The sequence below is a fragment of the Macaca thibetana genome, chromosome 3 (assembly GCF_024542745.1).
Source record: "Macaca thibetana thibetana isolate TM-01 chromosome 3, ASM2454274v1, whole genome shotgun sequence".
NCBI lineage: Eukaryota > Metazoa > Chordata > Mammalia > Primates > Cercopithecidae > Macaca > Macaca thibetana.
The window spans coordinates 28,738,199-28,765,272 of record NC_065580.1 but is presented as its reverse complement, the minus strand read 5'-3'; the positions used below and the strand labels follow the sequence as shown (position 1 = coordinate 28,765,272).

The 27,074-nt window shown below is 47.4% G+C and overlaps 2 protein-coding genes across 7 annotated transcripts in view; one reads left to right on the top strand and one right to left on the bottom strand.

Annotated features, from left to right (window-relative positions):
* The first annotated feature begins 3,078 nt into the window (after positions 1–3,078).
* Positions 3,079–11,250, top strand: CPA1 (carboxypeptidase A1). The gene is made up of 10 exons (XM_050785023.1): positions 3,079–3,322; positions 3,835–3,916; positions 4,374–4,607; positions 4,900–5,001; positions 6,187–6,288; positions 6,480–6,590; positions 7,329–7,419; positions 8,265–8,464; positions 8,957–9,041; positions 10,966–11,250. The coding sequence occupies exons 1-10, from the start codon at positions 3,258–3,260 to the stop codon at positions 11,151–11,153; spliced, it is 1,260 nt and encodes a 419-aa protein (XP_050640980.1). The 5' UTR covers positions 3,079–3,257; the 3' UTR covers positions 11,154–11,250.
* An 8,307-nt stretch (positions 11,251–19,557) lies between these two features.
* CEP41 (centrosomal protein 41) overlaps positions 19,558–27,074 on the bottom strand; it is a 50,310-nt gene continuing 42,793 nt past the window's right edge. For all 6 annotated transcript variants that reach the window (XM_050785020.1, XM_050785016.1, XM_050785017.1 and 3 more), the window contains 5 exons: positions 25,916–26,067; positions 25,130–25,197; positions 23,649–23,763; positions 22,982–23,197; positions 19,558–22,055 (listed from right to left, as the gene is read on the bottom strand). In XM_050785020.1, the coding sequence (XP_050640977.1) occupies positions 21,907–22,055; positions 22,982–23,197; positions 23,649–23,763; positions 25,130–25,197; positions 25,916–26,067 (700 nt within the window). In that variant the 3' untranslated portion in view covers positions 19,558–21,906. The remainder of the gene's footprint in view (positions 22,056–22,981; positions 23,198–23,648; positions 23,764–25,129; positions 25,198–25,915; positions 26,068–27,074) is intronic.

Below are 27,074 nucleotides of genomic sequence, written 5' to 3'. Positions count from 1 at the left end.
TGTCCCTGAGTTGGCAATGGCAGTGTTCCTGGGGGCAGATGCTGACTCACAATCTGGTTTGTTTAGCCAGGAAGAAAAGGGGAGGGACGCTGTGGGCCACAGTCAGCGAGGTTGCTGCAGGCCTCCCACTGTTTGCGTTCTGGCACTTGCCCATGACTCATTCTTGAATCTAGATCCCAGCCTGGTGGCTTCTTTCTCATGGCAATAGGTCCTGGTGCTCTATTTACCCAGCCCTCGGCCCGGTGGCCTCCATCTTTGCCCTTGCCTTGCTTGGACCAATGCGAAACCATCACATGGAGTGGGAAGGCAGAACCCTAGCCCTGTAACCTAGGTTACATTCTAGCAAATTGGCCTTTACCAAGAGGTAGCTTTTTGACTTCCTGAGGTGGTCGGGAGGGGCCCGGAGCATCAAGCTTAGCCCGCACCCGAGACCCAAATTCCTCTGCCACGATGCTGTCCACTTTCTGCTGGTGCCGGCCCTGATGAACTTGTAGCATCAAATTCATCCTTTCCAGCCTCACAAAAAAATACATGACTCTTGGGCATCTTAAATTGCTGGCTGGAGGTACAAGAGGCTTCCCTGGTGAGTCTGCACCCTTTCCCCCAGGCTGCCCCCTTTTTCAGAGGTGTCATCTTTTCTGGAAGGAATTCACAAAAAGCCCAAGAACCAGCCAACATCCCCCAACATGTGTAGTGTGAGCAAAAGAGATTCAAAATTATAGGACAGCTTCATATTTAGGAATATTGTTTTTATAATGCAAACTAAAGGAAGACTCTACAAAACCTTCCTTCCCCATGGGGAGCAGGGTAGAGAAGCCCGAGGACCCTGTGGGGCACCAGGAGATGAGGAGTGGGGAAGACATGCCTCCTGGCCTGGGGTAATTGAATTATTTTTTTAATGTTTTAATTTCATTTTTAACTTTTTAGAGAGATGGGATCTCACTCTCTTGCCCAGGCTGGGGCAATCATGGCTAACTGCAGCCTTGGACTCCCAGGCTCAAGAGATCCTCCCGTCCCAGCCTCCTGAGTAGCTGGGACTACAGGCACCACCATGCCCAGCTAAGGAAGTTTACAGTCTCCACGGAGAGATAAAAATAACATTCTAGGAGCAATGAAGAAGAAATCAATGTGAGTTTGTGTTCAAGCACTAAATAGTGTGATGAACACCTTTCCCCACCTGGCAAAATCCTGTCACTAAGACAAGTTAAGCCGGGCATGGTGGCCCAAGCCTAGAATCCCAACACTTTCGGAGGCCAAGGTGGGAGGGTTGTGTGAGCCCAGGAGTTCGAGACCAGCCTGAGCAACATAGCAAGACTCCATCTCTACAATAAAAATTTAAAAACCTATAGTCTCAGCTACTCGGGAGGCTGAGGTGGGAGGACCGCTTGAGCCCAGGAGGTTGAGCCTACAGTGAGCCATGATGGTGCCACTGCTCTCCAGCCTGGGTGACAGAGCAAGAACTTGTCCTAAAAAAAAAAAAAAAGCCTAGGTCAAATGTCACCTTCTTGGTAAAGTCTTCCCTGGACTTTGTGCCGCAGTGTGTGTACTTTCAGCCCTCATGGTACTTTCATTACCACATCACAGAAAATGTGCTGTTTAGGTCTCTTGCAGGGAGGACAGCAGTCCCCAAAAGTCCTTTGCACGTCTAATCCCGTATTGGTGACAGCTTCTTGGAGGACCTGTAGAGGACCAACAAGTTAGTTGGTTACTTCTGTCTTCCCAGCCTGACTGTGAGCTCCCTGAGGTCAGAGAACATCTGTATTGGGTGTTGTGTCCGTGTGGAGCACAGTACTTGGCCCAGAAGAATAAGTATTGATTGAATAAATCGACAAAGGGGTGAGCATTTAGAGAAGGAGCAGACAGGTGAGCCAGGAAGCAGCCAGAGGAAGCTCCAGCGAGCACTGCAGCCCTGCCAGGGGCCGGTGGGGCCAGCAAGGCTGTACAGGGGAGAGCAGGAGCCTCCGCACAGCCTCCACATCTGTTAAAAGCGGGTTTAGGGCTTTCTTACCTTCCTAGAGTTAGGCTCGGGAGAGAGTTGTGGGTAAATATAAGGGGGTCACTCTGCCTTGGCATGGGAGGGTTGGCCAGCTAGCGGGTAGGGTAGGGAGGCAGTGGGAGTGGACAGAAACTAGAATGGGCACTATGGCTGTCACCAGTGCCCAAGGTCGGGGTCCTGACACAGAGCAGAGCCTCGAGATGGTGCCAGGAAAGCCCTGGGGGCCCCATGGATGAGGGTGGATTTGCTGGAGAAGTCTCTGGGGTGAGATCAGCATCCGGAACCCAGTGAATTCCCCTGTGTGGGTTCCGGTTTCTCCTGGATACTGTGCAGTCCCGACAGGGGTCTGAGTGGCTCCCCGCCGCCACATTTGCTATTCAGACGACATCTGGTTACTGTTTCTGTCAAGGGCAACCCTGACCTCAGGGCCCTGTAGCAGTGGGGGTGGAGGGAAATGCCGGCAAGGGTTAGGCTCGTGCCCCCGCTGCTGCTGTCCGGGCTGGACTCCCACAGGACCCTAAGGCCAGCAGGAGGGGGCTGGGAAGCCCCACAGAGGGGGATGTGCCCCGCACAGGGTCAGGGCAGCCTGGGCAAAGCTGGCATGGTGAGAGGCCAAACAGACGTAAAAGGTTAGTCCGCTCTGCTGGTCTCTCCAAGCCATCAGGGGCCGTGGGAGGAGGAGGTGTCAGGCACTCTGCAGGTATCTGTGCCTCACACAGGTCTAATGGGGGAAAGCCTGGGCCTGCCCAAAGCCACTGTGGGGACAAGAGAGAGCAGAGGCCCGGCTTGCTCGATCCCAGGAATGAAAGGCTGGTGCTCAGGAGCACGGAACAAGGAGACGCCTAGAATGAGGCCCCAGCGGCAGCGACCACTTGGAGTCCTGGCTCCTTCTCCGCTGCCCAGTGGGCAAACAGAACCGCAGCTTTAGGCTGTGGGCAGGCAGAGTCCTGGCTGGGACTCCAGGAGGCCTCGAGCCCCCGCTGACCCTCAGGCCCCGCTGACCGTCAGGCCCTGCTGACCCCAGATGGTCGGGGGTGGAGCTCTGGCTTATCTCTCCAGCTGCCCAGTTCCCTGCCACTTTATCAGGGAGGGTGAGAGGGTGTCAGAGCTCAGAACTCCCACCCCAGCCTCCCCGTGGGACTGGACCCAGGTGCTGGGGGAGAACAGCCCTCGGGAGCAGCCAGGAGTCCTCGGTACTGGGAGGGTTTAAAAGCCGGGGGGCCGAGTCGGCGTCAGTCTGACCTTCCCTCCCGGCGGCAGCATGCGGGGGTTGCTGGTGTTGAGTGTCCTGCTGGGGGCTGTCTTTGGCAAGGAGGAATTTGTGGGGTACGGATGCGGAGAGGAGGGGGTGCTCCCTGAGGGTGATGCGGAGGACTCAGCCTCCAACCAGTGGAGGAGACAGACAGACAGACACATGACAACACAGCCAGAGAGGATGGCCTGGCACCACCTGGGACAGCTGGCAGACGAGGAACCAGGGTTGGGAAGAGGTTGTGTCTCCCAAGACAGTCTCCTGAGCCCTGGAGAAATCTGAGCTCTGAGGAGGGTTTTCAGGAGAGGAGAAAGGAGGCGGCCTGGCTGGCTTGGAACAGAGAAATAGTTCAAACTGGGATCGAGACAGTAACAATGTCTAGAAGTTTCTAAAGATGGGGAGAGAAGGGGTGAGGGAACCCAGGCCTCTCCTTGCTGAGACCCTCAGTGCTTTCTCCTGCCTAGCCCAGAGGACCAGGCCCAGTCCAGGGATTCTGGGCTGCTTCCTCCCTCCTGCACCTGGGGAGTGCTCATGGCCAGGGCAGGTGTGGTCTTGGGTGCTCACTCCCCACTCCCACTCTGCCCAGGCATCAGGTGCTCCGAATCTCTGCAGCCGATGAGGCTCAGGTGCAGAAGGTGAAGGAGCTGGAGGACCTGGAGCATCTGCAGGTCAGAAAAGGGGAAAAGGGCTCTCCGAGGCCCCAGGGTATCAGCTGGGGCCACCCCAGGTCCCCACCAGCCTCTGCGGCCAGCTGTGCCTGAGCGCTCTCCACCCAACAAGGAGACATGGAATTGACCCTGTTAGGAAGCGACTTCAACCCCACAGCTCCAGAGTCTTGCTGCCCTTGAGCACTAGGCAATGTGCCAGCCCCTTTCCAGTTCCTCCCTCTGCCTTACTGTCTCAAAGGCCTCTCACTCTGCTCCTGGGCCATTTCCCTGACTACACCGGACTCTCCAGTCCCCAGGGTTTCCCCGTCTTTCTCTGCCCCTATTTACCCTGTCCCACCCCCAATTATATGAGAACTTCTGGCACCAACAGCCCCTCCCAGGCCGGCCCTGTCCCTGCCTGCTGTCCTGGCTGCTGCCCCCAGCCCGCTGTGACCGTGCCGGCTCTTGTCCTCCCCAGCTGGACTTCTGGAGGGGCCCTGCCCACCCTGGCTCCCCCATCGACGTCCGAGTGCCCTTCCCCAGCATCCAGGCGGTCAAGATCTTTCTGGAGTCCAATGGCATCAGCTATGACACCATGATTGAGGACGTGCAGTCGCTGCTGGACGAGGAGCGGGAGCAGATGTTCGCCTTCCGGTCCCGAGCGCGCTCCACCGACACCTTTAACTACGCCACCTACCACACCCTGGAGGAGGTGAGGGCGCCCCTAGCGGCCGCTCCCCGCAGCAACCAGCTCTTCATCATGGCTGGCAGGAACGGGGCAGGGGCAGGGGCAGGGGCAGGGCCAGGGCCAGGGCCAGGGCCAGGGCCAGGGCCAGGGCCAGCCTGGGTGTGCGCAGCACCTGCTCTGTTTCCATGTGGCCTGTGTGGTCGTAGCTCCATTGCATTGCAGGGCTCGCAGCAGGCTGGGATGGTGGAGCTGCTAAGGGAAGCATCTGGGTACCCAGAAGCTATTAAGGCCAGTCGTCTCTTCTTTCCCACCTCAGATCTATGACTTCCTGGACCTGCTGGTGGCGGAAAACCCACAACTTGTCAGCAAGATCCAGATTGGCAACACCTATGAAGGGCGTCCCATTTACGTGCTGAAGGTAACATCCACATGTGGACATACACACAGGAGAATGGACCCACACGTGGCATCCGTGATGGGCGTGGGCTGTCACGGAGAAATGACGGTCCCAGGGAACACGCTGTTAGATGGACTCCCCATGCAGACATTTGGAAAGGCCTGAGTCTCCACCCTGGTCTTCGTGTGTGTACCCCTGCCCATACACAAACTCTTAGGTGATCCAGTGTTTCCAATCAAGCGTCACATTGTGGAAGGTATTGTGGAGTCTGGGTAGTCCAGATAAAGTGTTTTCTTGAGACAGAGTCTCACTCTGTCACCAGACTGGAGTGCAGTGGTGTGATCTCAGCTCACTGCAAGCTCCGCCTCCTGGGTTCATGCAGTTCTCCTGCCTCGGCCTCCAGAGTAGCTGAGGCTACAAGCAGGCACCACCATGCCCGGATAACTTTTTTTTTTTTTTTTTTTTTTTTTGAGACGGAGTCTCGCTCTGTCACCCAGGCTGGAGTACAGTGGTGCAGTGGCACGATCTCTGCTCACTACAACCTCCGTCTCCTGGGTTCAAGCGATTCCCCTGCCTCAGCCTCCCAAGTAGCTGGGATTCCAGGTGCCTGCCACCACGTCTGGCTAATTTTTTGTATTTTTAGCAGAGACAGGGTTTCACAGTATTAGCCAGGATGGTCTCGATCTCCTGACCTTGTGATCCGCCTGCCTCAGCCTCCCAAAGTGCTGGGATTACAGGCATGAGCCACTGCGCCTGGCCGATAATTTTTATTTTTTAGTAGAGACAGGGTTTCGCCATGTTGCCCTGGCTGGTCTCAAACTCCTGGGCTCAAGTGATCTACCCACCTCAGCCTTCCAAAGTGCTGGGATTTCAGGTGTGAGCCACCACGCCTGACCCAGAGAAAGTGTTTTATTTGTGATGTCCCCCAGAGAACTGTCCAAGCAGCAGAACAGCGGAAGGGCCAGGGGCCTGGTCAAGTAATATTCACCCCAAGCTTGGGCTGAGGGCAGGAGGCTAGGCTCTGTGGGATCCCTGTCCAGCCCCCAGCCCCACACCCATCTGAGTGATGGCCCCACAAGCAGAGCCTTTACCTGAGATACACAGAGAGCAGGTGGTCTCTGGCCCGGATTGGGGTCTCCTTCAGGGCAGCAAGATGAGGCCCCAGCTGTGAAATTTCCTCTGATCACTCCTCTGCTTCCTCTCCAGTTCAGCACGGGGGGCAGTAAGCGTCCAGCCATCTGGATCGACACAGGCATCCATTCCCGGGAGTGGGTCACCCAGGCCAGTGGGGTCTGGTTTGCAAAGAAGGTAAGGTCGGGGAGGTGAGGAGGGCTCTCACCTGGTGGGGCGTTAGTGTCCAAGGCCCCCAGAAGCCTGGGCCTCCCTTTGCCCATCCAGAAGCAGTGACCACAGAGGACATGGGGGAAGGTATCCATTGCTGTGACTTGGCAGATGCCTGGCCCAGCCTACGCTGCCCCTCTGCCCCTCTAACCCCCCAGATCACTCAAGACTATGGGCAGGATGCAGCTTTCACCGCAATTCTCGACACCATGGACATCTTCCTGGAGATCGTCACCAACCCTGATGGCTTTGCCTTCACCCACAGCAAGGTACCGGCCTTCTCCTGTCCTTGGGGGAAGCGGGATGGGCCTCTGGCTTCTAAGCCGCACAAGTAGCTCACACCTAATCTCAACCCCAGATGTCAAGGGAGGAGCAACCAGACCTGTGCTCCTAGCCGAGGGTGTCTCAACTGTGGCATGATTGGCATTTGGGGTGAATGATTCTTTGTCATGGGGGCTGTCCTGTGCATCCAAGGTGTTTCTAGTATCCTAACCTTATACCCATTCAGTGCCAGTAGGAGCCCCCTCTCCAGTGATGACAACCAAAATGTCTTCAGCTATTGCAAAATATCTCAGAGGAGGGTCAAGATTGTCCCCAGTGGAGGCCCACTGCCCCAGACCTTACTTCCTGGTCCTACTTCTGTTTTTATGGCAAATAAAACATCCGACTAATGACACAGGGCCACAGTCTTGGCGGGGGACACCTCGCGGCTTCTTGGCCACATAGAACCCTCTGGCCAAATGCCATCCTATGGCCTTCCCCACTCTCCTTCACCTGATGCCCCCTCTGCTGATCTTCCTCCCCGACAACCAGCTGGGAGTGGATCCCATCCCAAGCTGTGCCTGCAGCTCAGCTCCCTATGAGGGCACTAGTGTTGAGGGCTTCCACCTCCAGGGAGCCCTCCCCTGAGTCTACTCTGCTCTCTGCAGCCTCTGAACCACCCCCACCCAGCACCGTGACGAGCGCCACATGTGCCTCGGGGTGGCTGATCCTGTTTTCTTCCCCAGGATCGCATGTGGCGCAAGACTCGGTCCCACACAGCAGGCTCCCTCTGTGTTGGCGTGGACCCCAACAGGAACTGGGACGCTGGCTTTGGGTGTAAGGCCCAGAGTGTCTTGGGAACAAGGATGGGATGGCCTGGAATGGCTCCTCACCACTGCTCTTGCTCCCGCCTCTCTCCTGCCCCTGCAGTGAGGGGAGGTTGGGGGGTGGCAGCTCTGCCTCTGAGGGCTCTTGGGGATGGAGGCTGTGCTCTGAGAGTTGATTGTTACTTGTCTGTAAAAGGCAAGTTCCGCCGGGCGTGGTGGCTCACGCCTGTAATCCCAGCACTTTGGGAGGCCGAGGTGGGCGGATCACAAGGTCAGGAGATCGAGACCATGGTGAAACCCCGTCTCTACTAAAAATAGAAAAAATTAGCCGGGCGCAGGGGCGGGCGCCTGTAGTCCCAGCTACTCGGGAGGCTGAGGCAGGAGAATGGCGTGAACCCGGGAGGCAGAGCTTGCAGTGAGCCGAGATTGCGCCACTGCACTCCAGCCTGGGCGACAGAGCGAGACTCCGTCTCAAAAAAAAAAAAAAAAAAAAAAAAAAAAAAAAAAAAAAAAAAAAAAAAGGCAAGTTCCTTGCAAATGGGCAAAGGTCTGAAATCCCATCTAGGGGGCTTCTAGCTTAACCTCAAGTCCTCCCTCCTTGGCCACGTCTCTGTGAGAACCAGTCTCCACTGAGGAGCCTGTCTTCCGTCCCTGGGCGTGTCCATCAGCTCTGCCCAAACCAGGCTGGGAGGGCAGCACCCCCAGGTTATAGAAGGCCTCTGGGCTTTCCTGAATCCAGGGGTTGGAGTGAGCCCTTTCGTACCCGCCTCACCCCCAACTCCATGCAAAGAACTGGATTCCAGAAGCCACAGAAACTGGAGGAGCCACACCACCATGCCCTCTGTCCCCCCACAGTGGCCGGAGCCAGCAGCAACCCCTGCTCGCAGACTTACCATGGCAAGTTTGCCAATTCCGAAGTGGAGGTCAAGTCCATCGTGGACTTTGTGAAGGACCATGGGAACATCAAGGCCTTCATCTCCATCCACAGCTACTCCCAGCTCCTCCTGTATCCCTATGGCTACAAAACAGAACCGGCCCCTGACCAGGATGAGCTGGTAGGCACTGACCTTGGCTGGGTCCCTCATCCCCAAGGTGGCTTCGGACAGGCCTGGGCTTTCCCCAGTTAGACCTGCGTAAGGCACAGATACCTCCAGAGTGCCCGACACCTCTTCCTCCCGCAGACCCTGATGGCTTGGGAAGACCAGCAGGGTGGACTACCATTTTTTTCTGAGAAATCGAGGCACAGAGGTGATGGAGTCACTTCTGTCATGTGACAAAGCAAGGGGCAGGGCTAGACTTCGATCTTAGGCACCACATGTGGAGGTACATGTGACTGAAGGGAAGAGAAGGCCAGCTGGCCGCGCTGAAGGGCCAGAGAACTGTGCTGACAGGCCCCGGGCTGAGCTTGCAGGCTAAGCAGGCTCTGTGAGAGGCCCACGTCTGCAGGGTGCTTCTCCTGGGCTCCCCTGCCAGCCCCCAGACTACCCTGGCCATGCTGTTCCAGGAGCCTGGCCATGACAGGTGGCCTTGCTTGGTGTTTTGTCCAGGATCAGCTTTCCAAGGCTGCTGTGAAAGCCCTGGCCTCTCTCTACGGAACCAGCTTCAAGTATGGCAGCATCATCAAGGCAATTTGTAAGTGGCTGTGTGGTCTCTCTTGGTGGGCCTGTGAGGAACATCTGCTGGCTCTTCCTGACCACGGGAGTATCCCTCATGGAAGGAAGTAGCCAAGGGCGCCCAGATCTGCCAACTGCTGGCGAGGGCTGTTCTGAGGGGTGGGCAGTCCTTTTCCGGACATGAACTCTGCTCCCTTTGATACTTTCAGACAAATGTGAATTCCTCTGACAGCTCTTATCCTCTTGTGTTAGGGCCAAGTCTAGTTTTTTGATTGGATGGGGTGGAAAGTCCTGCTGGGATTTGCAGATCACCAGGAAATTCAACTTAAAAAAACACTTCTCGGGGGCAGGGCGTAGTGGCTCACGCCTGTAATCCCGCACTTTGGGAGGCCGAGGCGGGTGGATCACGAGGTCAGGAGATTGAGACCATCCTGGCTAACACGGTGAAACCCCGTCTCTATTAAAACTGCAAAAAATTAGCCAGGCATGGTGGTGGGCGCCTGTAGTCCCAGCTACTCAGGAGGCTGAGGCACAAGAATTGCTTGAACCCGGGAGGCGGAGGTTGCACTGAGCTGAGAGTGCACCACTGCACTCCAGCCTGGGCAAGAGAGCGAGACTCCATCTCAAAACAAAACAAAACAAACCAACAACAACAACAACAACAAAAAAAAACAATTCTCCTCCAGTGCCCCTCAGTTAGAGAATAGGCCTGATTTATTCCTCACTTATTTATTCATGCACTGCCCCTGAGAGGAGCATTACTGAATCAAAATGGAATTAACTCAACAAATGTTAATTGAACATCTACTATGCACCAGGCCCTGTTTCATGCACTTGGGATATAGCCATGAATGAAATAAGCAAAGATCAGGGAACTTTCTAGCGAGGGAGACTGACAATGAACATAAATAAGTAAATGATACAGTATGGGAGGTGACAAATGCTGGGGACGAAAACTAAAACTAGACCCGGTGAGGTGAATCAGAAACACTGGGGGTGGAGGTGGAGCAAGTGGGTTGAAGGGCAGGCCTCACTGAGAGAGTGACATTTGGGCAAATATTGAAGGAAATGGGTGGAGGATGTGGCAGCCAGGAGGCTACCCAGCTAGGAAGAGCCTTCCAGGCAGAGGAACATTCTAGAGCAAAGGCTCTACAGTGTGGTCTGGCCAGGGATGTTGCTGGAACAACAAGACTGATGTGCCTGCCTCCAAGTACCTGAAGGTCGAAGCTGGGTAGAGGGCTGACGGGGATGAGCTGCGTACACACCTCACACGCTTCCTGCTTGAGTGCCTAGGTTTTGGTGGACAAGCGGGTCACAATCTTATCCAAGGTTGACCTCACTTTTGGACTCCAGGCCTTCTTTGGAAACTGATTCAACTCTGAGTCAAGGTTTTGCTTCATTCAACCTTGTCAAGTTAAATTCTGATATGCAGCCTACTGCTCCCTCCCGGGCCAATTCAAAAGTGGCTTCATTACCTGCTGTTAATTAGTTTCCCTGGCAAAGTTTCCTCCTAAAAGAAAGACAAGTGGCTTTTGCTTTGACTCTGGCTCTTTGCACTTTCCCCCTTGCAGACCAGAGCCCCAGGGGAACAAATCCTGGTTACCCAAGCAGGGAACTCGGGTGTATTTAGGGGCTTCACTGAAGTGGTTGTTGGACAGAGGCTGTTTTCAGAGGGGCTTGTGCAATTGCAGAGACTTTCTTGCATCCCTCAGTGAATAGGGGAACCATTGCTGGTCTCCTCTTTGGACCTCTTGGCTTAGATTTTTTAGTGGGAGTTTCTTGGAAGTGAGGCTGCTTGGTCAACAGCAGACCTTAGTAGACACTGACTCCACTCAGCATTGCACAAGGCACAGAGCTTTGGACAGTGTTGGATCGTTAACCCAACCCATGTAAATGTTCCCAAAGTGATTGACCCTTTCTCTCCTGTTTTACTCCTGCCCCAGATCAAGCCAGTGGAAGCACTATTGACTGGACCTACAGCCAGGGCATCAAGTACTCCTTCACCTTTGAGCTCCGGGACACTGGGAACTACGGCTTCCTGCTGCCGGCCTCCCAGATCATCCCCACGGCCCGAGAGACGTGGCTGGCGCTTCTGACCATCATGGAGCACACCCTGAATCACCCCTACTGAGCTGACCCTTTGACACCCTCCTTGCCCTCCTCTCTGGCCCCACCCAGGCAACCAAATAAAGTTTGAGTGTACCAGGAACAGAATCCTGGGGCTTGCATGTGGAATGCATGTGGCACGTCTGCCTCTTCAAGCTGGGGCAAAAGTGATTTAGTTCCTGCAGGCCTCACTGGAAATGTGTGGGTGGTTGGACTAGATGACCCCTACATTCCCCTGCATTCCAACGTCCTGTGCAGTCATATCCAAGTGGCGTCTGTTTTAATTAGACCACCCTGAGTTCAGCTCACCAGTGGGATGATTTGTTCATACCTTAGTAGCAAGCAGCAGCCACAGCTGCTAACCAAATGCCTGGCACCCCACAGTGGCGTGGAATTCAGCGTGTACAAAGGTCTAGCTAGCTGTGTCCGTTCATCTATAAAAGCAACAACCTGGAAGGTGAAATATAATAATCCAGGTGGCCACTGCTGTCCAAAATAGATGTTGCAGTCAAGTAAAACCAATTACTAAAGAGCAAAATATCATCTTCCATTCCTGAATCAAATTGGAAGAAAACAATTGGGTTAAATAAAATCATTAACTGAAGATAAAGAACCAATCCAAAGGCCAATGCCAAGACATTTTAAGTTTTTAAATTTTTTTGGTAGAGACGGGGTTTTGCCATGTTGCCCAGGCTGCTCTTGAACTCCTGGGCTCAAGCAATCCTACTTTGGCCTCCCAAAGTCCTGGGATTACAGGTGTGAGTCATTGCATTTGGCCAAGATATTTTATTAACTGTATAAATTAACTATATATTCTGAAGATTTTGCCTTTAGGGATAGAAGTCATCCACTTTTCATTTGCCACATCCTTCCCAGTGTCTTCCGTACGCAGTTCTGCTCCCTCATGTTTCCATCCACCCCTTCTCCATTCTTCTGTTGAGCCCACGGCTCCCAGGATTTAGCTTCCCTTCTTCAGCTTGGCGATCCTGATGCGTGTGATATTACAATTAGCAGCTAGCACAACTACATAGGATATCCCAACTTGTTTCAAAGCAAGAATCTCCCTTTTGGGCTGGCCGCAGTGGCTCACGCCTGTAATCTCAGCACTTTGGGAGGCTGAGGTGGGCAGATCACGAGGTCAGGAGTTCAAGACCAGCCTGGCCAACATGGTGAAACCCCGTCTCTACTAAAAATACAAAAAATTAGCCGAGCATGGTGGCTATATCTGTAATCCCAGCTACTCAGGAGACTGGGCAGGAGAATACCTTCAATCCAGGAGGTGGAGGTTGCAGTGAGCTGAGATCGCGCCACTGTACTGAAGCCTGGGTGACAGAGGGAGACTCCATCTCAAAAAGAAAATTTAATTATACTTAAAAACAATAAACTTGTGAAATAGAGACATGAAAGTTGTCCATCTCAAAGAAAAAAAAAAAAGTGAAAGAAAAAAAAAGAATCTCCCTTTTGTTTCTTCCATACGGCTTCAGACGTGAATGTGGAGCAGGGGGTTCTCCCACAGACTCCCGGGAAAGTGAGTGGACTGCGGCTGGGGTGAGGACGGCAGCTTCTCCCTCTAGCTGCCAGGCCAGGTTTCAAGAAGCACCCAGCTCTGTTGACTTGAGTCTTTTCCACATAAAATGGTGGCATGAAGGTAAAAAATGCCTTTTTTTACAAAAAAGGAACATGGATGGAATTTTCATCTTGGACTTTTATTTAATATTGTTTTTGCTATCAACATTCTAAAAATAAAAAGAATGAGGGCTGGGCACAGTGACTCACACCTGTAATCCCAGCATTTTGGGAGGCTGAGGCAGGGAGATTGCTTGACCCCAGGAGTTTGAGACCAGCCTGGGCAACATAGCGAAACCCCCCCCCATCTGTACAAAAAATAAAAAATTAGCTGGGTGTGGTGGCATGCACCTATAGTCCCAGCCACTTGGGAAGCTGAGGTGGGAAGAACCCTTGAGCCCAGAAGTTTGCAGTTGCAGTGAGCCATGATGGCACCACTGCACTCCAACCTGGACGACAAAGTGAGACCCTGTCTCTAAAAAAAAAAAAAAAAAAAGAAGAATGAGGCTCTATGTATGTGTTGTTACATTTTGTATATATTTGTTACATTGTTACATTATATTGTTTACATAAATTTATAAGCATGTAAGTTTATGAGACAAGGTAAAATGGTGTTTCAGTCTTTACAGAAAGATGACCTAAAAGATTTGACAACACCGTCTTCAAGTTATCTTTTAGAAAATGCTTCCCTTCAATCTGTTTATCAAGAGATTATAACTCTCTTTTCAAAACCCATTTTAACTGCTTAGTTTGGGTGAGTAGGAAGCTGATCATCTTTTGTTTAATGAAAACTGATAAGAGAAGAAATATTAAGTTAGCATGACAATTTATCATTTTATAAAACTGGATCACTAGACTTTGATGGTAGAATTGCTTAATTTAAAATAAACTGTGCTTCCTGACAGCAGGAACCACCTTGTTTGGCATTCAACCCCCAATAGCATTAACAGTACCTGACACATAGATGCCCAATAGATACCTGTGGAGTGAATGCTGTCTACTTTTATTAGTGAATTCATAAATGTTATGATCTGTATGTTGTAGGCTTGCTGAAAATACCCTGCGCAAGTTATTTTGAATTCCCAGAGTTGAGCAAGTAAGTCTTAAGAAAGCTGAAGTCAAGGAATGAATGTAAATTGCACAAGGGCAAGGATTGCTTTGTTTTGTTCACCATTTAACCCCCACTGCTTGGCCAAGTGCACAGCACATAGTAATAATATTGATATTAATATCAATAATAATAAATGCTTGGCCAGGTACAGTGGCTCATGCCTGTAATATCAATACTCTGGGAGGCTGAGGTGGGAGGATTGCTTGAGCTCAGGATTTCAAGACCAGCCTGGGCAACACAGTGAGACCCAGTCTCTATAAAAAAACAATTTTAGGCTGGGTGTGGTGGCTCATGCCTGTAATCCCAGCACTTTGGGAGACCGAGGTGGGTGGATCACTTGAAGTCAGAAATTTGAGATTAGCCTGGCCAATATGGCGAAACCCTGTCTCTACTAAAAATACAGAAATTAGCCGGGTGGTGGTGCATGCCTGTAATCCCAGCTGCTCGGGAGGCTGAGGCATAAGAATTGCTTGAAACCAGGAGGTGGAGGTTGCAGTGAGCCAAGATTGCTCCACTGCACTCCAGCCTGGGTGACAGAGAGAGACTCTGTCTAAATAAATAAATAAATAAACAAACTGAAATATATTAAAAAATAATAAATGCTTGTTAAATGGAGACATGAAAGTTTTTTTTTTTTGGTACTTTCAAGTGTGGGAAGAGATTTACATTTTGTTTGTTGATACATATTTTTACAAATCTATGGGTGAAAACACTTAAAATTCCTAAGTAAAAACATAAAGCTAAAAGAATTTTGGAAAAGACTGCAACTTAAAAATGAAGGTATTGATATGAAAATGTGTTAATAACCTAAAAGACAATTTTGGAAAATACTGTAACTTAAAAATAAAAGTATTGATATGAAAATAAGTATTAATAACTTTAAGGAGTTAAAATCATAAAAGGGGTTAAAGAAAAAGACTAACATTTCAAAAGAAAAATAGGCAAAATAGGCAATTCCACTAAGAAACACAAACAAATCAATACATGTATGAAAGATACTGATCCTCTAAGTGATTTCTTGTTCGTTAAGGAGAAATGAAGATATTTTTCTCTCATCAGATTGGCAGAGAATAAAAAGACTGACGACTCCAGCGTTAACATGCAGTGCTGGTGGCGCGGACATTGGCACCACCTTCCCGGAGGGCAAATTTGGCAATATAAATCAAAGTTGTAAGTGTATTGTGTCTTTGACCCAGAAAACCCACATGGAAGAATTTACTTTACAAAAATATTTGGATGGGTTCAAAAATATGTATGTACAAGATTGGAAAAGTAAAAAATAAAATGAACCTAGATAATGACCAGTCTTGATGCTGATCTGACACATCCACACACTAGAACAACATGAAATCATTAAGGGGTGTGTTGACATGGAAAAATGTTCACAACATACTAAATGATAGAAACTGGCTATAAGATGGAAACATAATAAAATGATTGTGGTGATGGTTGCACAATTCTGTAAACTTACTCAACATCATTGAATTGTACACTTAAAATGGGTGAATTTAATGGTATGTGACTTATACAATACGGTTGTTTTAAAAAAGAAGCTGGATACAAAATATTGAGTCCAGATCCCATCTTGTTTAAAAGACAAACACACACACACACTCACACACGCGCTTTCTCTCCCCCTCTCTCTCTTCCTGGAAGGAGATACCCCCAATAATAATGATGACTAACCTGGGTAGTGGTGGTGGTAGTTTTCCTTTTTATGCTTCTCAGCATTTCTCGCAATGAGCTTTTATGATCAGCTTTTATAATGGGCAGGGAGCGAAGGGAGCTATTTCAAACACGGTAGATAACCTGTGTGTAAAGTTACCTAACATCGGTTTATTATGAACATCAAACAGCTAACTGGCCATCTTAGTTTTTGCTCAGATTCTTTTACTTTGTCTAAACTCATTTTTTTCTGCTCTGGTATCATATTTCATCATCTTGCCCAGAACGCTGCTGTTTGTCTTATCTTGAGAAAAATGTACACTCCAAGGTACAGCTGGAAGCAGCAGTGTTTCTACCAGGGGAAGAGATTCCTCAGCTCATGCAGTTGGGGGCCATTCCCCATCCTACACCTTATTGTAGCTTGATGAAAATTCCCAAAAGCCCTTCCTGCTCACATTCAGTTCTTGTAGCAGTCTTGGGAATTGATTATGCTAATGCCTATTCACCAGGGCCTTTGAAAGTCTATTATTTTCAAATGAACTCATTTTACTTTTTACTTAGACCATTACATATTGTTCTCTAATGGCCTGTGGGCCCAATATTGATGGTCCATGAGAATCCTTAGGGTAGTCTCTTGAATTAACACTCAGATATGCATGGCTAGTTTTCTGTCTTCGGCCTAAAGTTAAAATGGGAATGTCATTGAATACAATCCAGATATGACCTCACTGGTCCTTCATCCAGTGCAGGGTTATTCATCATTCTGGCAATTGTTTTGCAGGGGCGAGTGGGTCGAGGTGGATCTGAAGATGCACAGGGACCCTTTCTTTAGGAACTACAGCAACATCATTCTGTGAACACACTGAGACCCAGTTGCTACTCAGATGAAGCTGATATGACCAACTGTAACATCCAAATTGGCCAAATCAAGGAGAAGCCCTCAGAAAAGCACAGAGCATCATCAAATCTAAAGAACTGTCAAAGGGTAATGAATTCTTCCCCAAAGCTTTCAGGATCTGCATTAATTTGGCAACTTTAACACTGAGCATCATCCAACAACCTCAGAGACTGGGATTGCCAAATGTTTATTGCCAAACTAAAAGGAGAAAATTGAAAGTCTTCTGCTTAACCACAGTAGTGGTATCAGCTACATTTTTAGAAGACTGCAGTAGAATAAGGGCTCTGCTGACAAGGACTGGAGCAAGGAGGTTTGCCTCTGATTTCCCCGGGAACTTAAGCCTATGGCCATCCCCAATTCATGCAACTTATGTTTCAGTGGAAATCAGAAACATCACCACAAAGGAAAGAAAAGGTCAGGCACAAATCATATCAATATGGTTTATTGAATGAATGGCTCGGCCTATCAGGAAAACAGCCTACTTTTTTTCTCCTACAATATAATTAGAAGTTTGTAATTCTCATTCCTTAAGTGGTACTTCACAAGGTGTCCATTAACAGACAAAATAAACCTCGGAAACCCTGGAGCACCTGTCTTCAAGACAGGACACCAGACACAGACGGTGGAAATGTGGAAATACACACTCCCCGGAGCAGATATTTCAGTTCCTGAATTTCCATCGCCTTTTGTGCAGGCAAGCGGAGGAAAGTTTTCAAAAGAATCTCGGGTGACTAGGAGGGAAGGGAAGCCAATAGCCAAGGGAAAGGTACATTTTCACGGTAAATTAGAGGCATCACCAAGGGAGAACACGGCTGTGCCCACCCAGAGTGAGAAGCACAGAGCGGAGTGGCTGAAAGAACATCCTCTGGAATCACAGTTCTCAGGCTGGCTCCTGGCTTTTCAACCTCCTAGCTCAGAGACTGAAGGCAAACCTGAATCACTTAATTTCTACCCGAACCTCAGTCTCCTCATCTGAAAATGGGGGTGCCTGACTCATCAGACTGTTGTGGAAATTAAATGAGTCAAAACATATAATGAAGAATCTAGGAGCAAAGTAAGCTCTCCACAAACATTGGCTAGTATTATTATTTTCTGGAAATCTTCAAGATTTGAAACAAAAGAGAAAAATAACCCACTCTTGGATGGGGGCGGTGTGTGACCTGTGCGTGCTGAATTCTGGAGGATACTTTAAGCCTGGCAGAGACAGGGTAATAACACCCCCAACAGCTCTCTAGGTACTTCCTGTAGAGGGAGATCTAAAAACCTCAGGGTTTTGAATGCCTCGCCTACAAAGGCAGGATACACCAGGGGGACAGAAGATAACGAGCTTTCTGGGTCTGCAGAATGACAGACTAGCACTGAGTGGCCACCACAGTGGGCATCACATCCAGACTTCAATCTTGACAGGTTCAATTCATTTATTCATGAACACTTATTAAGGGCCACTGTCACAGGGTTGGTGATTTTCACCCTCTGGGAGCTTACAGTCAAAATAATTGCAACAGGAAGACATATTGATGTCCTTTAAAAGATGCAGCCCTCCGTCCACAGCATTTGAGAAGTGGCCTTTCTTCACCTCACATTTTACCAGGTGCCTCAGGACGTTACGCAGGTGAGAATTTGCTTCTGCACAGAACAAAGAGGATCAGCAACAGAGAGGGGGGCCATCAGGGGATCACAATGTGACAGATACAGTTTTGAAAACACATAAAATCATGCACTGAATCCTGTTCTGCCTGAATTCAAGACTGACAAATTTCCACCATTACATTTTGTATGTTGTAACTGACCTGTGTATCCATTTAAAGATGTCGTAAGAATACTTTCATTATTGTAAGTCTAGGAAAGTATTAATACCCAAATGTATTCTGAACATTTTGGAAGCACAATGTTATTTATTGCTTTTGCATGAAAAAATATTTGTTAGTGAAAACTTAATGGACCTGCATGTAAGTACTCAACATGCTCACATAATTAAACTGGTGAATTATAATTATACATGTTTCTGGTGTTTCCTGGGGCGGGGGGAGGAAGTATCATGGGAGTTAAATCTTTGAAAGAATTGGGAAGAAAATAAACACACATTAAAGACACTGAGAACGTTTTGGAACTGGGGAAAGAAAGGTTCTTAATGATTATCTTCAGAGTAGAGCAAGAAGGTGGTCATGGATTTAAATCTAGGTGGACAGAAACTAATTATTCGCTCTAAAAAAGTCAGATAACATAAAAGACAGAATCTATAGCCCATAAACAACATGACAGAAACCAAAACCAACACAAGAAAAATTACCTATGTATTTCTTCCTAGCCTAGGACTCTGATTTCACTTACATTCCACAAGGGAATTAGAGAAAACACGGTCTTTGTTTTGTTCTGTTTTCTTGGTCGAGTAGCCTAAAGTCTTAAGAATTTTTGTATAATTTAAATAGCACCACAGGAAAAATCCCCGAGCAACTAATGAATGTTATTTGTGTTCTTTTCATTCGGATTTATACCAAGCCCAGTATGATTGTGCTGGTCCTGGCTAACCACTAAAGGTTTAAAAAAAAAAAAAAAAAAAAAAGATAAAATGAATGCAGGCCATTTAAATCATTCTACATTTTTCAAGAGATTGAGCCTGACATTATTAGAGCCCAGGGTGTTCCTTTTGTTTTCAAATAAGTAATGTAGCTTTCTCTTTTCTCCCTCACTTTCTGCCTCTCTTTTTCTCTGTGCCCTCCCTTCTTCCTATTTCCTTGCTTCTTTCCTTCTTTTCTCCCTTCCTTAAATACAAACCCCTTTAAAGCATTTAAGGTATTATTTAAACTTTGGCAATCACTGTTGTTCAGGTGGCGCTGTAGCTGTACACGGATGAAGCACCTTCCGTCTCAGGGTTCATAAGCCCCAGACAAGGGCAGCTAGTCAACCCCTGAGACACTGGCAGGAAGCCATGATCCAGTTGTTGAAGGTGGCTTCAATCCCAGCCTGAGCAGGAAAAGAAATCCAGGCTTTCTGACTGGAGAGCTGAGGCCCCCTGCCCTAATTGGACTGATTTCCTGATTCATTTATTTAAAAAAAAAAAAAAAAAAAAAATGCTTTTCTAGGAGATGCAGCAAAAATCACACCAGTCTCCTGTGGCTCCCCAAATCATCTCGACAGAAAAGAATAGAGAAGTTGGCAGTTTTCAGCGTATTCATAGCAAACGACAAATTAGTAACTATGTACTTTAATCTTCAACATTCATAATTGCACAAAGCATCACTGGTCATTTAAATAATACATGTCAATTAATCTAATGAAGAAACTGGTAAAGCAATGTAAAAAGCAATACCTCGAGCACATAAAGAATGTTTGATATGAACATTTAACATGCAAAGTGCAGAATTAGAACAGCTCTTTTCAGCATGGTTATTTAAAATCCTTACCAACAGGGCAAAGCAAGCACTATGGAGAAATACACACAAATATATTCAACCCGCCAGATCTCTCAGGTGAGTGCACACCAGTTCTAATAGGTCTGGCTGACCTGGCTTTCCACATATATACAGTGGTTTCCAACACTCCAAAGTTGACGATGGGAATGCAGAATCGGAACAAGGAGGGAGACCATTTACTTTCAAAACAGAATGCGGCAGGGAAGTCTCAACTCTGACAAGTCACCTTTAAAACGGCATAACCAGAACTTTGTTACAGAGAAAAATTTTTTTTCCTTAAAATGTATATGTGGCAAAAATGGCTGAAAATCTTGTCCATGCTAGGGGAAAGTTGAATGTGGAAAAATGTGCATTTTTCTATCTACGCTGTAAAGAAAATACAAAGCCAGAGCATTTTGGCATTAGCAAAGCCTGAACTAAGTTCTCAGGCAATAAATTTATGGGGAAACATGACAGACTCCTCATTAAAGCTATGTGTACGTTGGCTGAATTTTATACAAGATTCTTGAATCTTGTGGAAAATTGGGCACGGCTTGACATCTGAACAATGTTCCTGGTTTGTTTGATTTCTAAAGCATCGGAAAATGTTGCACTTTGGAAATCAAGTAGAGAAGAATAAACACTCTCTAAAACAGAACTGGGTTGAATCTGAAAGTTATTTTTCCATATGTCTTTATGAGATATTTATTACGTTTATTTCTCATACAAACACAGCCCCCATGCTGGAAATACTGTGGTGCATTTCTTTTTTTTTTTTTGTGGCGAGAAAATAGTACTGTTAAGGCAAATCTTACCCTGTAGCAGTTACCAGCAGGACAGGCAATTTTCAGCTGGCTTTTCAGAAGCTGGTTGCCATGACAAAGAGCACAATTTATTCCTCAGTCCCTTATCACAGCTACGATCACAGACCATAAAAATTAACACGGCTCTTTTCCATCTGATTTCAGAGTTTCTCATCCTTACCTGAGGCCTTTTGTTCCCCCAATTAAATGGAATGAATGTCAGTCATTTAGCAATTCAATTAATGCTGATTCAAAATTCCGGCCAAAACCAGAATCTATAATCACAACTTCCTAATCACAGTTCAGTCATGAGAATGAAAAGTAAGCAGGAAATTGCACTAATTACTCAATTAGACTAATACTGTATTTCTAAGCAAGGGCTTACGAGGCTGTCAGCCCTGAGAAAGGACTTCGGAGTTCTCTTCACCTTGTGTGTCCACAGTTGTCCAACCAAAGCTGGTATTTTCAAGTGGCCATAATTTCTATCCATCTAACATGGATGGACTGAAGCTGGGCAATGGGCATTAAAACTGATATACTGACCACAAGTGAGGGCCACTTTGGTGGGCTTCAAGGGTGTGGTGGCCAGGGCTTTCCCATGAGAGGCCCTCCTCCCCGGTGTGAAGACGCCCACATGCACACCTTTCTGGCTCCAGGAAAGTATCTAATAAGGGGGAGCATTCAGTGAGTGTACAGCTACTCTCCTCATCTTCAATTTGAGCGATGCACACAGGCACTGGCTTCCATACTCAAAATAGGGCCTGCAGTATGCTGGGCAGAGAGCTCCTTGCCGAGTGAGTCCGTTGGGGTGGGGCCTGCAGGCGGCTGGAACCTAAGGCTCATCTGCACCCCTGGAAACAGCTTCTCACATCAAGACTGCAAAGAGAAGCCTTCATGAAGTCAAGAACAGTGAACGAAAAGGTGGTCAGGAGGGGCACACGGGCGGATGTGACTGAAGTATTTACAAAACAATGAAGAGATACCCAACAAGCTGAACCTTATTTAAAAAAAAAAAACAAAAAACAAAAAACTAAAAACTTAGATCCTTTTTTCCTATACAGTTTCACAAGACTTAAATATGCTGTAAACAACAGGGAGGACACTAGAGCCTGTCACGCCTCTGGTTTTTGTGGTCACCTGTCAAAATTCTTCCCGAGGTGGCCTCCCGAGGGGAGAGGAACTGGAGATAGGGAGAGGGAAGAGGGCCTATCCCATACGTATGTCATGGTCTTTTCCTCTGCAGAAGTTTCTGGAAATGACCCAACTTGGGAAATGCTCAGGGGTTCCGAAAAGAGGAAAAACATTTATTTGCCTAAGTTTTTACTTAGGCAGAGACAAAGTCTTTACTTCCAGGGTTTGCCTTGCAGGTGGCCACTGCTGAGGGAGCGGGGGTTTGAATGGCTGGCAGGGCCCCCGCCAGGCAGATTCTGAGTGCTTCGGGCACCAGGCACCTTGGAGTCTCTTCCAGAGGAGTTAGCTTGGTTCAGTCGGCCTGAAGGGAGCAAGAAAGAAGGAAGATAGCTGCAAGAATGATTCCAGGGACAATCTGCCAAGTACAGTTTTAAGCTAATGAAGTCATGTGCAGTACCTACTTTAGGCCAATATCCTTGAGATCAGCCTGAAGGTGGCGAGGGGGACAGAAATGAAGGGAAACACAGATAGGTTTTTTTCCCTTCCTCTCCATCATCTCCAACAAACCTAGTCTGTCCTCCACTACTTCCTTCGTAGAGAGGATGCAGTTGAGGAGCGATTAGGGGAAAGAAAAGAGAATGCAGTATGGTGAAACTAAGGTAGGAAGACAAACCACGGAGGCTCTCAGAGTGGAGAAGCAAACGCAGCAGAAGGAATCAAAAACTTTCCAAGAAAGAATCTGAATGTCTGATGTTTAACTCCTCAGTTTTGCCTGAGATATACTTTTTGATGAAGTCTCTACATTTTTGCCTGGGCGCGGTGGCTCATGCCTGTAATCCTAGCACTTTGGAAGGCTGAGGCAGGTGGATGACTTGTGGCCAGAAGTTCGAGACCAGCCTGGCCAACATGGTGAAACCCTGTCTCTACTAAAAATACAAAAAAAAATTACCCTGGCATGGTGGCAGGCACCTGTAATCCCACCTACTCAGGAGGCTGAGGTGGGAGAATCGCTTGAACCAGTGAGATGGAGGTTGCAGCACTCCAGCCTGGGTGACAGAGCAAGACTCTGTCTCAAAAAAAAAAAAAAAAAAAAAAGTCTCTACGTTTTGATGAAGTCTCTCTTCAATGCATAATTCTTGCCACTATCTGGGGTCACCTCCACTGCCTCCCCTCCCCAGCACCTGTAACACACCTCCCTAGTATTTTAAGAATCTAAATATAAGAGATGATGAGGTGATATTCAAGGCTGCAAACCAAATATTGTCTTTAAAGGTCAAAAGATCTTACTAGGATGATCTGCAGGCCCTTGCTCCTCTTCCAGATAATATTCTATCTTTTTTAAGTCTTCTGGGGTAAATCTCCATTTGTTCTCAGCTGGTAGGGGTGGCACCTTGGGGCTGGATCGTTTCCGGGCAGAACCAGGAGGAAGGGCCTGCTGGCAAGACGCTGGCAGGGAACCAGTAATCAGTCCTTCCGGGAATTTCTGAGCTAAGACTTTTAGACCTAGGTTTGGAAAAGCATCAGAAAAAGCTGCATTAATATGGCAAGGCCAAGCCAAAACCTGGAAAGAAGCCTGCATGTCTTCTAATCTCTGGTCATCAAGTTGAGGCCAACACAAGGACATGAAATTTTTCTTAACTATTTCATCATTAAGCAAATTATACCAGAAAATATTTGTTGTTACATGGGATTCTGAGAATTCCACAAGAAATCCTTTTGCTCAAGTCTTCCGCATTAGGGCTTTCTGACAGAGCCCTGAAGCAACATCAGGAATTAAAAACATGTGCTGATGAAGCTAAGGGAAGTTTCACATAACTCCTGACTCCTTTCAGCCAGCATGGCTTTTTCTCTTTCCAGAACACTGAATTCTGAGCACCAAGAGAGAAAAGGGGATGCAGGTAGGACTGAAGGATGATTGGCCTTTGAAGTCCCAAGCAGAGTATCACTTGCTCACCTCCAGAAAGCATGAAGAGGTTTTCAAATCCACGCTCGCACATGGTGGTGGCCGCCTGACTGGCCAGCCTTTCATCGTCGTCATACAGAATGATGATCTTGCCATGGGCATTTTTCTAAGAGTCAGATGAGTTAAGGTTCCAAGGCACTGGGTTGATGTCCCAAGACTACGAGAAACCTCCAAGGAATAAAAGGTCAGTCCACCTGTCTGAGTTCCTGGGAACGATGGACAAGCCCATTCTTACCATCACAACAGCAGGGACTGGATGGTTTCCTGTCATGGAAACCACACAAACTGGTATTCGTTTTTTCTGCAAACTGATGTTACCATGGTCTAAGAGACAGTACTAGTTACGGACTCTACATCCTTTAGCTCTCTTATCCTTACGACCCTGGAAAGTAAATACTGCAATCCCCATTTTACAGATGAATAAATAGAACAACTTCTATGCCTAATGTGTCCACTGAAGCCTATTTATGATAGTAAAAATGTGGGAGCCATCTAAAAAGTCCAAAATCAAGGAATAGTTTAGTAAATCAAAGTAAATCTGAAGATATTACACAGCATCAAAAATGTGGTTTACAGAAGGCTTGCATCAGCATGGGGAAATAAGTCAGAATATGAACTGAAAAAAAGCAGGATACTAAATTACATATACAGTAAGGTTTCAACTTCGTTAAAAAAAAAACAAACACGCAAAAGACAGTCTGGAACAAAATATACTAATAGTGTAACAGGAGCCACTGCTCAACTGTGTGATTATAAGAGATTTCAATTTTCCTTTTAATAAGTTTTGGTATTTAAATTATTTTTGGCCGGGCATGGTGGCTCACGCCTATAATCCCAGCACTTTGGGAGGCCAAGGCAGGTGGATCACGAGGTCAGGAGATCGAGACCATCCTGGCTAACATGGTGAAACCCTGTCTCTACTAAAAATACAAAAAAAAAAAAACTAGCCAGGCATGGTGGTGGGTGGCTGTAGTCCCAGCTACTCAGGAGGCTGAGGCAGGAGAATGGCGTGAACACGGGAGGCAGAGCTTGCAGTGAGCCGAGAGCGTGCCACTGCACTCCAGCCTGGGTGACAAAGTGAGACTCCGTCTCAAAAAAAAAAAATTTTTTTCTGCTTGTATAATTTTTATGAATGAAAAAATTAAAATTTTAAAAGAAAAAATTAAAATAGAAAAAAACCCTAAGTTCTGCTATGTAAAGTTTTCTGGGAGGAAAAACCTCTCTTAGGACCAACTCTCAATGGATCCTAACTCTTAACCTAGTGTTTTTTGGCCCAGGGCAAGACAGTTTGAAAGCCTCCGCCTCAAGAGTCAGGATTCTCGGCAATAGCTAGGAATCCAAATTCTAAAATATGCTCAGCCGAATAACATCAAAGGTCCTTCACAGCATTCTTACCAGGAGCGTGGTGCACGGTAACTTTGATTCTTATAATCCTCATACCACCCAATTCCTTAAAATGCAACAAAGGATACATATTCAAGAATATCATTTGAATAAGGGTTCATTGTTCTAGACAGAGTTGCAATTGGGTAACTGTAAGCTGCAAAGAGAAGAAAAAGTTTAGGAAGTCTGTTGTTCTCTTAATACAACTTGGTCTCAATTCCCAGCTGGTTTAAAATCTAAGAGTTAAATACATCTTCAAAATTCATAAGCTGCTGGGCACGGTAGTGCACACCTGTAATCCCAGCACTTTGGGAGGCCAAGGTGGGTGGACCGCCTGAGTCCAGGAGTTTGAGGCCAGCCCGGGCAACATGGTGAGGCCTCATCTCTATAAAAAATACAAAAACAGCCGGATGTTGTGGCATATGCCCGCAGTCCCAGGTACTCGAGAGGCTGAGGCAGGAGGATCACTTGAGCCCAGGAAGGCAAGGCTGCAGTGAGCCATGATCGCGCCACTGCACTGCAGTCTTGGCCACACAGCAAGGTATTGACAAAAAAAAAAAAAAAAAAAAAAAAAAAAAAAAAAAAAAATCAACGAGCCATAAACCTAAACACTTCTGTGAAAGCAAAGAAAGAGGGCACTATGAACAAAGTATGAAGCTTCATTTATTTCCCTCCTTCTGACCGCCACCTGTGAAAATCAGCAGCCTCTCAGAGTATTGTATGGTGGAGCCAATCCTGTAGGATTCCATAATGGATCCAGCTAACGTACGGTTTGCTTAACTGTCTACCATGAGCTGTGGTTCCAGCCTGCCTAGACTCAAGAGCAGGCTCTCTGTTCTTGAGAGTGAAGCACTTTAAAGCCCCCTCTCTCTTACCTCCAACAATGTGGCACTGCTGGTAAGAATCTCTGTCACGCACATCTAACAGCAGGAAGGGGCAGTCAGGATAAGGCTTGTCTTTGGTATTGGGCTCTGCTTTCTTCACTGGCCCTTTGTCTAGATCCAGTTCCCCAACACCACTGATGACACTGCAAGTGAAAAAGTAGGTCAGCAGAAACTAGTCAGAGGTTGGTGGCTTAAAGGTCAAACATATTTCTTCAGAATAGTGAGATGAGTGCTCAATCTCTTTTCAAAGGGCGCTTCAAAGGGAAAGGAACATGGACGTGGTGTCTCAGTTCTGCCTCTGAATGCAGGATCCTGTGGACTTCCTCTTCTACTACACTGGACCCCACACAGGAGACCCACATGTCCACACTCACCTTCAGACAATGCGTGTCAGTGCATTACATGGCTGAGGGGTTAGGGACTGAAGGGTGCATGCTGCCTCTAGCCACAAGGGCAGCATCAGAGGGAGAAAGAAGGGAACAGTGAATCCAGTGGGGTGAAAGAGGAAAGAATATGGTTGGTAGGACAGGAAAAAGGAAAGGCATTTCTTTCTAGGTATATTATAAGTAATTAAAGTAACAATAATGCTTTATACATTTCATATACGTAGTCAGTGACCTATCTGCTATGGTATTGAGTCTTAATACTTCCATAGCTCTCTGTACTTACTTCAGTTTTGTAGGTTACAACATTGAGGTTGACGAGGCTTTAGATTTGGTGGCATTCATAGAATGAGACAGAGGAAGAGCTGGGATTAAAATGAGGAAGCTAACCACTACCACTAACAGTTCTGAGTCTACGGTCAATCAATCACCAAAACTGGTCACCGTCTTAATATTATAGGGAAAATGTGGTAAAAACATGAATCAAAGGAATAAGACGACTAAGTGTTATGAACAAAATGGGAAGCAGTGAAATATCCTTACTGGAATAAGAAGATGGTTACTTTCTTAGGAAATATCAAGACACATATGCTAAATCACAGCTTAGTATGTACCTTAGCTCCCTTCCCATAACAGCAAATCAAATTCTGCGTTTAAATCCAGTAAACACTATAACTCTGTGCTATATAGTGCATATTTTGTTGAACCAAAGGAGAAGAACATCTGTTTGATAAGAAACTGCATCCTCAGTGGAAGTCCTGTTGGCC

Excerpts from the sequence above, each read along its gene's own strand:
- CPA1 (XM_050785023.1), top strand. The coding sequence starts at position 3,258 with ATGCGGGGGTTGCTGGTGTTGAGTGTCCTGCTGGGGGCTGTCTTTGGC. Across the intron at positions 4,608-4,899 it reads CCTACCACACCCTGGAGGAG|ATCTATGACTTCCTGGACCT; the intron begins GTGAGGGCGCCC and ends TTCCCACCTCAG. Across the intron at positions 6,289-6,479 it reads GGGTCTGGTTTGCAAAGAAG|ATCACTCAAGACTATGGGCA; the intron begins GTAAGGTCGGGG and ends CTAACCCCCCAG.